The 15000-nt window shown below is 44.4% G+C and overlaps 1 protein-coding gene across 2 annotated transcripts in view; it reads left to right on the forward strand.

The window, feature by feature from the left end:
• LOC143035944 (innexin inx2-like) overlaps positions 1-15000 on the forward strand; it is a 210479-nt gene that overhangs the window by 103078 nt on the left and 92401 nt on the right. Inside the window, exons 1-2 of one of the 2 annotated variants that reach the window (XM_076203185.1) lie at positions 1463-1576; positions 9586-10116. The exons of the other annotated variant lie outside the window; for it this stretch is intronic. Of the exons in view, the coding sequence (XP_076059300.1) occupies positions 10101-10116 (16 nt within the window). The 5' untranslated portion in view covers positions 1463-1576; positions 9586-10100. Of the gene's footprint in view, positions 1-1462; positions 1577-9585; positions 10117-15000 lie in introns of those variants that run through there. 2 annotated transcript variants of the gene reach the window in all.

Below are 15000 nucleotides of genomic sequence, written 5' to 3' on the forward strand. Positions count from 1 at the left end.
AACGATGATCGTTCGTGGCTCAACGATGATCGTTCGTGGCTCAACGATGATCGTTCGTGGCTCAACGATGATCATTCATGGCTCAACGATTATCGTCAAACTATTGTCTAGGACAATAATTCATTGTTTTTGAATGATGGGGGACCTTTTGCTTCGAGCGACTGTCTCTAGAGTAACCAAAAACAAAGTATTATCGCCCTAGATAATCGTTTGACGATCATCGTTGAGCCACGAACGATCATCGTTGAGCGATAATCGTACTGGGCAAAGCGTACAAGTCCAATTTGTACCTCTCATTCCTGTGGTCTTGACAGTGGCCGGTAGGTTCAATCACATACTGATGAGAGAATATGCATATACAAGTAGTAGCTTAGCTTACGCCTATGCAGACTATCCACTCTGGGTAGGCAGAGATGATAATCATTGTCAGCACTACAGCCAATCCCATAATCACAACCACTATCATAACTACCACCATCACGCTAACATATTACCATCATTACACAGACACACACACACACACACACACACACACACACACACACACACACACACACACACACACACACACACACACACACACACACACACACACACACACACACACACACACACACACACACACACACACACACACACACACACACACGCGCGCGCGACTCGTAGTGCAGTGGTAGAGTTCCCGGCTACCACTACGGCGGTCCGGATTCGAATCCCGTCCAGGACTGAAATAATTTCAGTATCGCTGCGCTGCGAGTCGTTACTCCAACTCTTGTGGGCGGGGAGTTGTGTGTGTGTGTGTGCGTGTAAGGTCACAGCATTACCCATAGATCGGTCATATATGAGGTCTGAGGTCTCTTCCGGGAGGGAAATAACTGTCGATCACGAGTCCGACACGTGATCCAAGACCATGGTGAATCACACACACAAACACGCACACACACACACATTCACACACGCGCACTTCTTTAGATCAACTTTTATTGGCTCGATATCTTAAACCCTTCTGGCCATTACATCCAAACCAATTGAATACACGAAAGGGGCCTTTACGCAACTCCAGCATGTCACCCGAAATCCATCCACCTAAAAATTTCCTTCCACAGACTTTCTCCACCGGGAACCTTTCCCTAAAAACAGGCCCTTAAAAACCTTCCCCAAATATAAAAAAAAATCCCCCAAAGTTCCCTTGTTTGGCATCCCCAGATGAAGTTCCCCGAAAAAAACTTCATCAATCGACCTAGGGCCCTTTCACCACTGCCCTTACAAAACGACCCCTTCCCAGTACCCTACCCTCACCCTGCCCTCTCCCTAGATCCCACCCTCCTCTTCCTCTTCCTCCTCCTCCTCCTCTTCCTCCTCCTCCTCTTCCTCCGTGGCGGCACGGCACAGACCACCGACGAATCAAGTCGAGTGGCGGTAGAGCCGAGATCCCCCCTCACTCACTCGCTAGTTCCCACCCCGCGCTCGCTCTGTCGGGCTGTGCTGTAGCGGTACACACCACACGGAACGCCAACAACACGCAGAAGCACAGACGTAACAACCCGCAAACCCCCCATCTCACGCGTAGATCGAGGTAGAAAACCCATAACACATGTGTATCGTACGGTTTGTGCTTTGTAACTCGGGGGTAAGCGGACTTGTGCGCATCGACGCGCGTGTTTGTGTACACGTGTGTGCGCGTGCGTGCGTGCGCAACACACATGCGCACACGTAGCTGCTGGGCAGTGGACCCTCCACACGTCCAGGAGGTTCACAGAGCTGCCAGACAACTTGCGCGAAATGGTACCACTTCTTGCGCAAGCGCAGTGCACTGATTTTAACCTCTTCCGTAGTGCCAGAGTGGGGGGGGGGGAGTGGGGGGAGGGGGCGGTACTTGGGGTGGAGGTGGTGGGTGGAAGAGAGGTTGATGGCCGAACTGACAGCTGGGTTGGTTTGACGTTGTGACGTGAAGTGGATCGGAGGTTGTGGTATGATAGCTATGTACACACACGCACACACATGCACACACACACACACACACACACACACACACACACACACACACACACACACACACACACACACACACACACACACACACACACACACACACACACACACACACACACACACACACACACACACACACACACACACACACACACACACACACACACACACACACATACATACATACACAACTCACAAATGACAGACAAACTGAAATTTGGGTTTTGGGGTGATCAGTGCTGACAAGCTGACAATCGAAGGAAAAGTGATCTTTGATCGTGTGATGACTCAACATAGAAATCCTGAAATCAAAAGTGCAAAAGAAAAGTGTCCATGGGAGCTGTCACCACGTGATGGAGGAAGTGGCGATGCTCCTATAAAACGTCCCTGTCTATACATTGTGATAAGTGTGTGTATCACCGTGATAGGAAAGGTGCACTTGGGTATAATTAATCAAATGGTGTTCGAGTGGTGATGTCGTGAAAGATGAAGGTTTTATCATTTACTATGTAAAAATGATACATACACGCGTACACATCGTACGCACACACACACACACACACACACACACACACACACACACACACACACACACACACACACACACACACACACACACACACACACACACACACACACACACACACACACACACACACACACACACACGCATACAATTTAATTGATGAAACCACGAAGGACTAAGGATAACTTTCTCACTAGTTAGAATAAGTGTAGGAAAGACATTTGCAATACCACAACCAAGACCAAGACCTAGAGAACCGTAACGAGAACAGTACAACCTGAACAACAACAAAAACAACAACAATGCCGTCATCATCTTCATCAACAAATACAACGACGACCCCACCAACAACAACAAATTAACAACATCAACAAAAAACGACAACGACGACAGCAACAACAACGGAAACAAAAGCGGTAATAATACAGCAGGAGATAAAACAGCAACAATAGCAACAGCAGTATAGAAACAACGAAAACATCAACGCCTCCACCATCACCTTCAACAACGAAAACAAAAACAACGGAAACAACAACGAAAACAAGAATAAGAACAACAGCGAGAGAGGAAGCAATTGGTCCACACAGCGTAGCGCTCACAAATATCAGCAACACTAACAATTTTAATATCATAATGACTCGCATAAAAGAGCCAAATACAACCACATTATGTGGAGCGTTCGAACATGAGAACCTGCAGGGAACAGAAAGATACACAGCATGCAGGACCCTTCACCACTAACAAAAACACATAACCTTGCAACAATAGCAACAACCATAGTAACGTTAACAACAACAACGATAACACAAACCACAGCTATCGTATAAAAAACTACAACAGAAATCATAATAACGTTAATAATAACAACAGCACTAACAGAAACTAGTCTATAATATAAACAACAAAAAAGAACTACAACAAAATCTACAACTACATCTAACCACAACAATAAATACATCAGTTGCTACAGGGAAATAGTGGCAACGGCGGCAGTATCAACAACAACAACGACAATAACTACAACAATAACAGCAACAATAACCTATGCGGCACCCTCCCTCACAGTTTTGCCGGTCTGGGCGGACGTCGGGATGCAGGCTGCTGTGACGTCATGCCACCACGGTCGGGTCTGACTGTAGATAACATTCGCTTCGGATTCTGTCATAACCGTGTATGCAGGTTTATATAGTAAGTGTGTATGTACAGTAAATTTGCGATATGCGTTTGTGTGTGTGTGTTTGTATTTGTAGTACGTGTGTGTGTGTGTGTGTGTGTGTGTGTGTGTGTGTGTGTGTGTGTGTGTGTGTGTGTGTGTGTGTGTGTGTGTGTGTGTGTGTGTGTGTGTGTGTGTGTGTGTATTTGGTGTACGTGTGTGTACATGAATACCAATTCTACTAATCTAATTGTAATATACATGGAAAGGACTACAATCGCAGGATCCCGTCAGTGTACATTTGTCATTTCAACTTGACTTTTTATTTCAATTTTTCTCCAGTAGAGACGATCTTCATACAACTTTTCCACGCATGTGTAGGAAAGCTACATCCTTCAAATACCTCGTCTTTTTTTTAATCTCATTACATCCTTCAAATACCTCGTTTTTTTTTTAATCTCATTCCATGATCTCTTGTTGTACTTTCGTCCCATACCAAGAGATTTTCTGTCATGTTTTTCCAATCCTTTCATAGTTTTGACGATATCACTCATACTATCTTTCTCTCTCTCTTGTTATCTCATGTGGGCATGTCCAACTTTTCTAGTTTTTCCTTAGACGATCTGTTATCTAGGCAGGAGACTATTTCGGCTGTTGCTCTTTGTATTCTGTATGCAATTGGCAATTGCCGATATGTCTATTGCAATAAACACAATGTGAGGGCAGAGATTTTACTAGTAAGACGTTTCGCTTTTTCCTCAAATGTTCTTTTTATTCTTTTAATTTTCTTTATATGTTTTATTCTCATGGGATGGGGGTGGGGTGGGGTGAGGCATGCCACTGCTTCAGACTCTAATCTGGGGCGGATCAGATATTTTTTTTTATGATTTTTCCAAAAATTTCTTCGTCCATGTAGCGAAATACTACCATAAAGTTCGTGTGTATTTATGTACGTGTGAGCGAATGTGTATTTATGTACGTGTGAGCGAATGTGAGCGTGTGAGTGCGAGTATGTATGTGTGGGTGGGGGAGAGGGGGCTATACTTATACGTGGCCTTATGTCCTCACTCATTCAAACAAGCAGTATCATCGCCTCCCATAATACAAGTACAATTGATCTTATTCACAAATATCCATTATACTTTCCTTCCCCCCCCAAAAAAAACACACCTTTTTATCTGAACACATAGTCTATGGATCCTTTAAATCACAACTAGAAATATCAACGTAATTTCTACGTTACTTCACGTTTGAAGTTTCTTGATTCCTGTGCCTGGGAATCTGATCCACTCGAGTATTTTTTCTCTCTCACAGACCGTGGGATTCGAACAGCGAATGTCCCGCATAAAACTAGATTCGATGAAACCATAGACACACACACGAACACAAAAAAATGTCATATTTTCTTCTCAGCAACTCGTATGTATCTAACGTTAATGGGTAGTAATTTATTTAAGAATATTGATTCTTTTATTAATGTCTGATAGTTAAAGAAAAAAAGTCATGTATCTTGGATATTGTCAAAATGTAAAGTTGTGGTCTGTTATATTCTGATGAAAAACATACGATCAGAAGAAAACTTTAAGTCACACACACACACACACACACACACACACACACACACACACACACACACACACACACACACACACACACACACACACACACACACACACACACACACACACACACACACACACACACACACACACACACACACACACACACACACACACACACACACACACACACACACGCTCATATACACACAAACACAATCGCAAACACATCTTTTGTAGAGATGTATGACTTGAAATCTCTCCACTTCTCGTCCGTCTACCCTTCCTCCTTCATCCTATTTCTAAACCCTTTCTTCTTCAATCTCCTCGAACTTCGAACAATCGCTCCTCTACTTTATCATTTTTTTCTCTCCTCTTTTTCTTATGGTCTGAAAGAGACCTTATGGGTCTCAGCCCGCAAGGCAGTAGGGTCTTAATCATAGCAGACTGTGGACGTATAAAGACCTTCCAATCTGGGTGGTCTTGTGGGCGGGAATGGGCGTGGCTGGGATACCGTCCTCTGATACAGGAAGCACACTGGAGCGGCTTCCACAAAGGACGAACGGAGGGACCTGCTGATATCGACGGCATCGCTGACAAACGAGTACACGCAGGTATATACGTATGCAAATATTCGGGCGCATGCGTACACGTAATGGTGTATACGCATACACACACAATCTAACGCGCACGCAGTTACATACACAGAGGCACACACACACACGCACGCACGCACGCACACAAACGTGCCCCCCCCCACACACGCTCACAAACAGGACCTCATGATCGTTGCTTTCCTGTGCATTACGTAAATATACTGACTCACAGATGCACACAGACACAAACAAATTAACACACACACACACACGCGCGCGCGCGCGCTGTGGTTAGAGTTCTCGCCTGCCACTACGGCGGTCCGGGTTCGACTCCCGCCCAGGGCTGAAATAATTTCAGTATCACTTCACTGCGGGGTGTTACTTCAACTCTTGTGGGCGGGAGTTGGGTGTGTGTGTGCGTGTAAGGTCATAGTATTACCCATAGATCGGTCATACGAGCTTTGAGCTCTCATCCGGGAGGTTAATAATTGTCAATCACGAGTCCAACACGTGATCCAAGACCATGGTGAATTACACACACACACACACATACACACACACACACACACACACACACACACACACACACACACACACACACACACACACACACACACACACACACACACACACACACACACACACACACACACACACACACACATACAATCAGCTTTCTCCACAGAGTGTTGGATGTATGGAACATACTAGACTAAACAATAGTGTGTGTAAAAACAATACAAGAACGAGCAAATTAGATATGGCGATATACAGAGACGAGACACCACGAGCGTAGCTCCCCTTCTCGTATGATACAAGTAGGTAAATACACACACACACACACACGCACACACACACACACACACACACACACACACACACACACACACACACACACACACACACACACACACACACACACACACAAACAGTACCTCATGAGAGTTGTTACTTTCCTGTGTACTCGTACTATGTAAATGTACTATCTAACGCACACAGACACAGGCAAATTAACACACACACACATGCTCCCTCCCTCTCTCTCTCTCTCTCTCTCTCTCTCTCTCTCTCTCTCTCTCTCTCTCTCTCTCTCTCTCTCTCTCTCTCTCTCTCTCTCTCTCTCTCTCTCTCTCACACACACACACACACACACACACACACACACACACACACACACACACACACACACACACACACACACACACACACACACACACACACACACACACACACACACACACACACACACACACACACACACGCACACACACACACGAGGACAGGCATTTGCATGCATTCACACCTTCAACCCGTGCGAGGGAAACAAGTAACTGCTTCGTGAGGCACCCAGACAAACAAGCTGACAAACGGCCGGACACGGCAATTTCAGTTCTCAAATAACGACGCATTCTCCGATTACATCGTACACGCCTACGCCCCCTTTTTAACGTTAGATGATTGCACAGTGCCCTTCCCCTCTGCAGGGGACGTCCTTGTTTACCTTCGTCAGCACGTTGGTCCCCAGTTCCCCGAAGGAGAGCCTGGGCGTAGATCCTGACAGCATCTCGGAAACGAAGCTGCAATCACACTCCACAACCAAGGGCAACACTTGTTATACTCATTTTAACATGTTGATTATCAACATGATTGACTAAAGAATTACATAGACTAAGGTAATAGCCGCTAGGTTTCCCAAACGTCACATTATCGGAGCCGAAGACATTTTCCTTACCTGAATATATTTGTTGACATTACTCTTACTCGGCTGGTCTTCGGGTCACTTTGAAACGCCTTGGCATGTCTGTCGGTGCTGTGCCACCTTCATCCATTCTCTTGGTTCCATTCTGCATGATATCTGCGCAAAAAAGAAAAGAAATGCAGACATAATCTATATTAACTACACAACACAGTGGAACATGCAAACAAGATAGTCTTTCTTAATTTTTACACGAGGAAGTCATATCAATGAAGATAAAAAGATCTTTCTCCCCTAAAATAAAAGTTAAAAGCAAGTACGAATTGCTGCGTAATAATCAAGCTTGGGGACAGAGATGCGTATAAACTTGGAAGTGCTGAGTGGGTGCTTGCTGGTGCGTAAGGCAGAGGAAACACGCACGTGTGATTATATTTGTTGATATACGCGCGTGTTTCTAAGTGAAACATAGTGCACACGTGTGCGTGTTGATAAGTGAAACAGAGTGCGCGTGCGCGTGTTGCTGGGTGAAACACATTGCGCGCGCGCGTGTTGCTAGGTGAAACATCGTGCGCGCACGTGTTGCTAAGTGAAACACTGTGTACATGCGTGTTGCGAAGTGAAACATAGTGTGCGTGCGTGTCGCTAGGCGAGGCATATATACACGTGTGTTCTTAAGTAAAACGTTGTGCGCGCGTGTATTGCTAAGTAAAAAATACTGCGCACGCTCATTGATAAGTGAAACATAGTGCGCGCAATCTTCCTGGGTGACACATAGTGCGCGCGCGTGTTGCAAAGTGAAACAATGAACGCACGAGTTACTAGGAAAGGTATAACGCGCGCTTGTTGCGAGATGAAACAGAATGCACACTCTACCTTTAAGGTGAGGCACGTTTTTAGATGACGCAGAGTTTACATACGTCAGGTTATGAATAAGATTTTATCAACTTGTCTGGGTGTCGTTACTCTCTCAACTTTGCTGCGGCAACGTACCCCAAACTGAAGAGAGCAGTTTGGCATTGGTAAAAATAGAATCTATAGAATGTCACCATAGCAAATATATATTTTTTTATCTTCATTATTCAAATAGCTAATAGACTGGTGTAATGATTTGCCCCATCCTTCACCTTAATAACGTAGATCGGGAAAATTGATGGTGCAAACACTGAGCCCTGTGACACTCCACAAGTTACATTATCTTATTCTTTACAACCGTCTTCATGAATATATCTCTGAGGTATTCCTTAATCACGTAGACTCCCTCGAAGTTCTCCTATACATTCTGTTTTCCACATAAATCTTTTATTGGATACCTTATCAAAATCTTTCTCCAGATCCATGTACATACAGTCCACTTAGTCGTGTCTCTCCTGCGGTACACCAATTGCTCTTGAGTAAAGACTAAACCTATCTGAAACACAAAACCTTCCTTTTCTGAGCCCAAAATGGTTATCTTCTCAAAACCATCCATTCTCGCATACATTTTGCTTATCTTTCTCATTATTCTCATATTTTAGCTATCATGCTTATCAAGGCCACTGGGGTATAATTTATGGAGTTCCCCATTCTTCCTCCATAGATTGAGACGGCGTTGGCCATTTCCCACTCTGTAAGTACTTTCGCTTCCTATAAATGAACACAACTAATTCGTGAAGGTTTTCCATCATTTGTTTTCTATATAATTTGAGCATTTAGTATGAAATCCCATCAGGCATGGGGCTTTTCTTTATGTATATGCGTGTGTATGTGTGTGTGTGTGTGTGTGTGTGTGTGTGTGTGTGTGTGTGTGTGTGTGTGTGTGTGTGTGTGTGTGTGTGTGTGTGTGTGTGTGTGTGTGTGTGTGTGTGTGTGTGTGATATGTTTGTAGATCAGTGATAATTATTTGAGATTGCATAGCGTTTGACTCCGCAAAACTTCTCAAACCTGTCACTGTGTTCACTTAACACTAAACACAAAATTTCGAAAAGCAAGGCATAAAATAAATTGATAATTGAATAAATAGGAAATACCCAAAGGAATATATGAAACTTATAATAATCATTATCAATGTAATTTTGTATTCTTAGGAAACGCTATTCCATTTGCAGAACGATACGTGAAACAGTCTAAGAAAATCCAGAGAACCTCAGAATTGAAGAGAAAGATTAATCCTAACAGGAACTTTGAAATCAGATACTTTTTCAGTCACCATCATTTATCAAATCATCTATTTTCTTCTATGAAACTTGTTCGTTGCCACTCATTTACGGTAATCCTCAAACACTGTGAACCAAGCAAGAACTACTGAAGCGCCACGTAATACAATTGTTCCGTGATTTCGTAAGCTTATTAAATGGAAGTATATACATCATCTGCATAGATACCAACCCGATCCCCCAAAGCAAGAAAGCGCTCGGCCCCCTGTGATCTCACCCACCCCGGCACCGCCAGAAGCCGCAGCCGCAACTGCCGTTGGCGGCGGTCGTGGCGAAGGAGCGGCGGCGGGTGCGGCACACAGCGTTGATTGGCGGACCCCTTCCTCCCGTGCCCTTGCACAGGGGCCCCCGGCGAGGAGGAATCTCGAACTGCAGCCAGCGCAGACATGTTCCGGAGCTCAGGTGAGTAGGTGATTGAAGCTCCTAAGGGGTGAAGGAAGGGTGTAATTGAAGCTCCTGGGTTGAAATGGGGACGTAATGTCCCCTGCTGGACATCTGGACACCTGGCCATCTGGCCATCTAACCATCTGGTTATTTTATCAAACCGTCCCCGCTTCTGTAGATCCTGACCCCCTTCGAGGTCTTATACCTCTTTCCTGGAACCGATCACATAGGTCGCCTTGGCAGCGGGTGGTAGAGGTGGTCCGTGACAATGGCCATGGCGATGGCCGCGTATTTGCTTAAGTATGTTTACCTAATTGTAATATGAAGGAAAGAATTTATATCCGTGGGATTATGTCTCTGGTTCTCTACCATTCCTAGTTTTGAAATCATATAGAGGGCAATAATAGCTTCTGAGCTATCTCAGGAATTAACACATCTTCATTATGTGTGAGTTTGTGTGTGCATGTATGTGTGTATGTGTGTGTGTTTGTGTGTGTGTTTGTGTTTGTGTGTGTGTGTGTGTGTGTGTGTGTGTGTGTGTGTGTGCGTGTGTGTGTGTGTGTGTGTGTGTGTGTGTGTGTGTGTGTGTGTGTGTGTGTGTGTGTGTGTGTGTGTGCGCGCGCGTGTGTGTGTATGTACGTGCGTGCGTGTATGCGTATGTATGTGTGTGTGATTCACCATTGTCTTGGATTACGTGTTGGACTCGTGATCGACAGCTATTTCTCTCCCGGAAGAGAGCTCAGAGCTTATATATGACCAATCTATGGGTAATTATGTGACCTTACACGCACACACACACACACAACTCCCCGCTCACGAGAGTTGGAGTAACGATTCGCAGCACAGCAATACTGAAATTATTTCAGCCCTGGGCGGGATTCGAACCCGGACCGCCGTATTGACGGCCGAGAACTCTACCACTGATTTATGGGTAATGATGTGACACACAGAGTTGGAGTACCTGCTTGCAGTTCAGTGATGTTGATTTTTGTCAGTCCCTGTTAGCACTCGAACTCGTATTTCTGAATTAGTGGCCGAGAACGATACCACTGCGCCATCAAGGGTGTGTGTGCGTGTGCATATGTTAGTGAGTGCGCGTGTGGGGTTTCTTCCACAGAGTGTTGCCCGAATAGGCTCACGTACTTCCCTGAGGCTACAAGTGAACACCACCTGAGGGATCTCGACGCCAACCAACTGCCTTCTTCATAATTGCTCACCCCCTTGCCTCATTCCCCGTCCCCTCCTCTCTACCCTCCTCTCCCCCCTCCCTCTCCCTCCCACCTCTACACTCTCCTTCTCTACTTCATAATTCTGTTCCTTTCCATCTTCTATCCGTTATTCCCTCTCCTGTTCTCCTCTCCTCACCCCTTTCCTCCACTCTTGCTTCTCCCTTTCCTTGATTTACTTACTCATTCTCACTTCACATTTCTTTTCTTCGCCTTCTTTACCTGTAATATACTGATAACGCCGAATACGGACATGGGAATGATATCAGTCCTTCATAACATCTCTACGATAGCGCTGACTCCCCAAACTTTCTTTCTAAACTGTTTTGAAAGCTGCCCGAGCTAACCTGCCCTCCAGCACTGATAGCGCCCCCAATGGACCCCGGTAAAGGCTAAATTATAATGTTCCAGTTACATATATTCCTCCTCTCTTTGTGTGTGTGTGTGTGTGTGTGTGTGTGTGTGTGTGTGTGTGTGTGTGTGTGTGTGTGTGTGTGTGTGTGTGTGTGTGTGTGTGTGTGTGTGTGTGTGTGTGTGTGTGTGTGTGTGTGTGTGTGTGTGTGTGTGTGTGTGTGTGTGTGCATGAACGCACGCCACGTAATTATGTGTCTGTGTCTTTGTGTGTTGCAAGAAGGAAGGAATTGCTCCGGAGCACACAGAACCCCACGTGGCAAAAGGAGAACAAAATAGTAGTGAACATGTTAATTGGGAGTGGCCACCACCTACCCCATGTCGGCGATTCAGAGATGGAACAAGACCGCCTGCTGGGTACAAGGATGAAACCATCGGGAAATAGTTTATGTCATGTATTTTCAATTCAAGGTGTACTTACTTCGGGATAGTTGACCGTAAGACCACTGGAGAAGGGATGTACACACATATCAATAGTATTTAGATGGTTCAAAGGAAATCTATTATTTTTCATATTTAATTAAAGGAAAAGACAAGGTATTAGGATGTGATTTATAGCTATAAGGTAAGGTGAACTCACGCGTGCACACACACACACACACACACATACACAGACACACAGACACACACACACACACACACACACACACACACACACACACACACACACACACACACACACACACACACACACACACACACACACACACACACACACACACACACACACACACACACACACACACACACACACACACACACACACACACACACACACACACACACACACACACACACACACACACACACACACACACACAGAAAGATATATATATATATATATATATATATATATATATATATATATATATATATATATATATATATATATATATATATATATATATGTATATATATATATATATATATATATATATATATATATAGAGAGAGAGAGAGAGAGAGAGAGAAATGCACATAGAGAGGAACACGCGTAGAGAGACACTCACACTCATGCACATATGTACGCACGAACTTAGGCACGTACATACGCACGAACGTAGGCACGTACATACGCACATGCTGTGATTATACAGAAATGGCGCTGCACAAGGTCGCCTTTGCATAAATCCTCTCCTACACTCTGCTTTGCGCCTTTTCCCTCTTCCTCCTCCTCCTCCTCCGCCTCCTCTTCTTCCTCTTTTCCCTCCTCATTCTCCTCCTCCTCTTCCTCTTTTCCCTCCTCCTCCACCTCTTGCCCCTCCTCCGTTTCCTCCCCTTCTGTCTCCTCTCGCTTCTTTTTCCTCCTCCTCTTCATCCTTTAGATCCTCCCTTCCTACTCCTGCCCCTTTTGCTCTTCCTTACCCTCTTCTCGTCCTTCTTCACTTTCCTTTCCTTTCTCCAGTATTGGAGTACTGCCTGCATGAATTTTGTGCAACGTTTTGATGGATTTTAGTGAAACATCTACGGACTAGAGATATGTAGTGTTTCTTTATGATGGAAACTAATTAGAAAAATACTTAATTCTGACTATCTCTTTATGCCACCCTCCTTAGCTCTCTCCTTCACCATCTATATGACTCCCAGTTCAGATTCTATATTGTCCCTGAGGACAGAAGCGCTGGCTAGTGCCAAAGAAACAGTAATGATCTTTCTCTTCTTCCTCCACTTTCCCTTCCTCCTCCTCCTCTTTCCCTTCCTTGTCCTACTCCTCATCTTCTGTATCTTTCTTCTTCTCCTTTCCCTCCTTTTCCTTTCCCTCCTTCTCTTTCTCCTCCTTCTCCTTCGTTTCTTCCTTTTGCTTCTCCTCTTTCTTCTTCTTCTTCTCCTTTTCCTGCTCCTCATCTTCTGTATCTTCCTTCTTCTCTTTTCCTTCCTTCTCCTTCTACTCTTTCTTTTCTTTCTCTTGGTCCTCCTATTCCTCTTTCTCCTCCTCCTTCCCCTCCTTTTCCTTTCCCTCCTTCTCCTACTCTTTCTTAGCTTATTTCTCCTACCTCTACTTCTCTTCCTCTTGCTCCTGTTTCTTCTTCTCTTCCTCTTGATCCTCCTGTTGCTGTTTTCCTCCTTCCTATCCTTCTATTCCTCCTCTTCTTTCTACTCCTTCTCCTTCTCCTCCTACTCCTTCTCTTCCTTTTCCTCATACTGTTCATTCTTCTCCTCCTACTCTCTTCATAGCTCCGTCAAGCCCTTCGTCTCACCTTGATCTAACCTCTTCCTCATATTGCAAACACAACCTCACCCATTACTCTTTCCCTATTCTTTAATGCACTTTACCCACGCCCATTCAGCCTTGGTCTTATGAAACCTTTTACTTCGTCTGAGGTAAGCTGAGGTGCCCTCATCTGAATAAAGTCAGCCTATATCACGAAGTCGTTATTTCTAGTGAAGTGGTGGCCATTTTTACTTTTTCATCTTTGCCTGTAAAGGTACGTTTTGCTCGTTTTTCACTCCCAATAGTGGGTGACGCGCATCACACCTGGCATCATATTTGGGGAAACGAGTTGGTAGGTTCGTTTAGAATAATCAGCTTCTTGTTTTGCATCTCGAAGGAAAACAGTCAAAAAAAAAAAAAAAAAAAAATGCTTTAGATTACCGTTTGAGGATCATCTTTTAGCAATTATCGCACCGGTCAAAACGTAGATTTACCTGTAATTCCCGATAGTAGGGAGTCGATGCCCAAGGAGTATACATCCTAATAGATTTATGATAAAGTGAAAAGGAAAGGTATGTTAGAAATGACCAAATTATAGTTTAACCCGGAAATCAAGCTCCTCGGAAATCTAACACCTCTAAATTCGAAAAAAAAAATAAATTAAGAAGTCGAGTTTTTCTTCGTACTCAAACACAAACTCCTCGGAGGTCGAACACCTCTTGATCATAAAACGGTGCTGCATTCCTCACGTATGATTCAATTAGAATATATTATCCTAGACGACTTTAACCATACACATATAAAAATGCAAAGAAAAACTCTATTGTTCTTTATGTGTTTCATTAATGTTCAAATCCACAGACAAAATCGCTTTGAAACTTGAGCGTTTTGGAACTCAAAGGAACTCCAGGAATAGATCATGCTCGAGTTCCGGGGGGAAGGTGAAGAGTTCGGAGATCAATGGGTGCCCATAGATGAGGGTATGGGTAGAAATAAAGACTTGGAACCACACCCCAATGGCTAACCCATATTCATAACTCCTTAACCATCATCTAACCTCCTTATACTCGTACATCCAGGCTGTCAACGTCAATAGGTGTCTCTACAGCTGTC

The sequence above is a fragment of the Oratosquilla oratoria genome, chromosome 19 (genome assembly GCF_046742065.1).
Source record: "Oratosquilla oratoria isolate Oo_2021 chromosome 19, ASM4674206v1, whole genome shotgun sequence".
NCBI lineage: Eukaryota > Metazoa > Arthropoda > Malacostraca > Stomatopoda > Squillidae > Oratosquilla > Oratosquilla oratoria.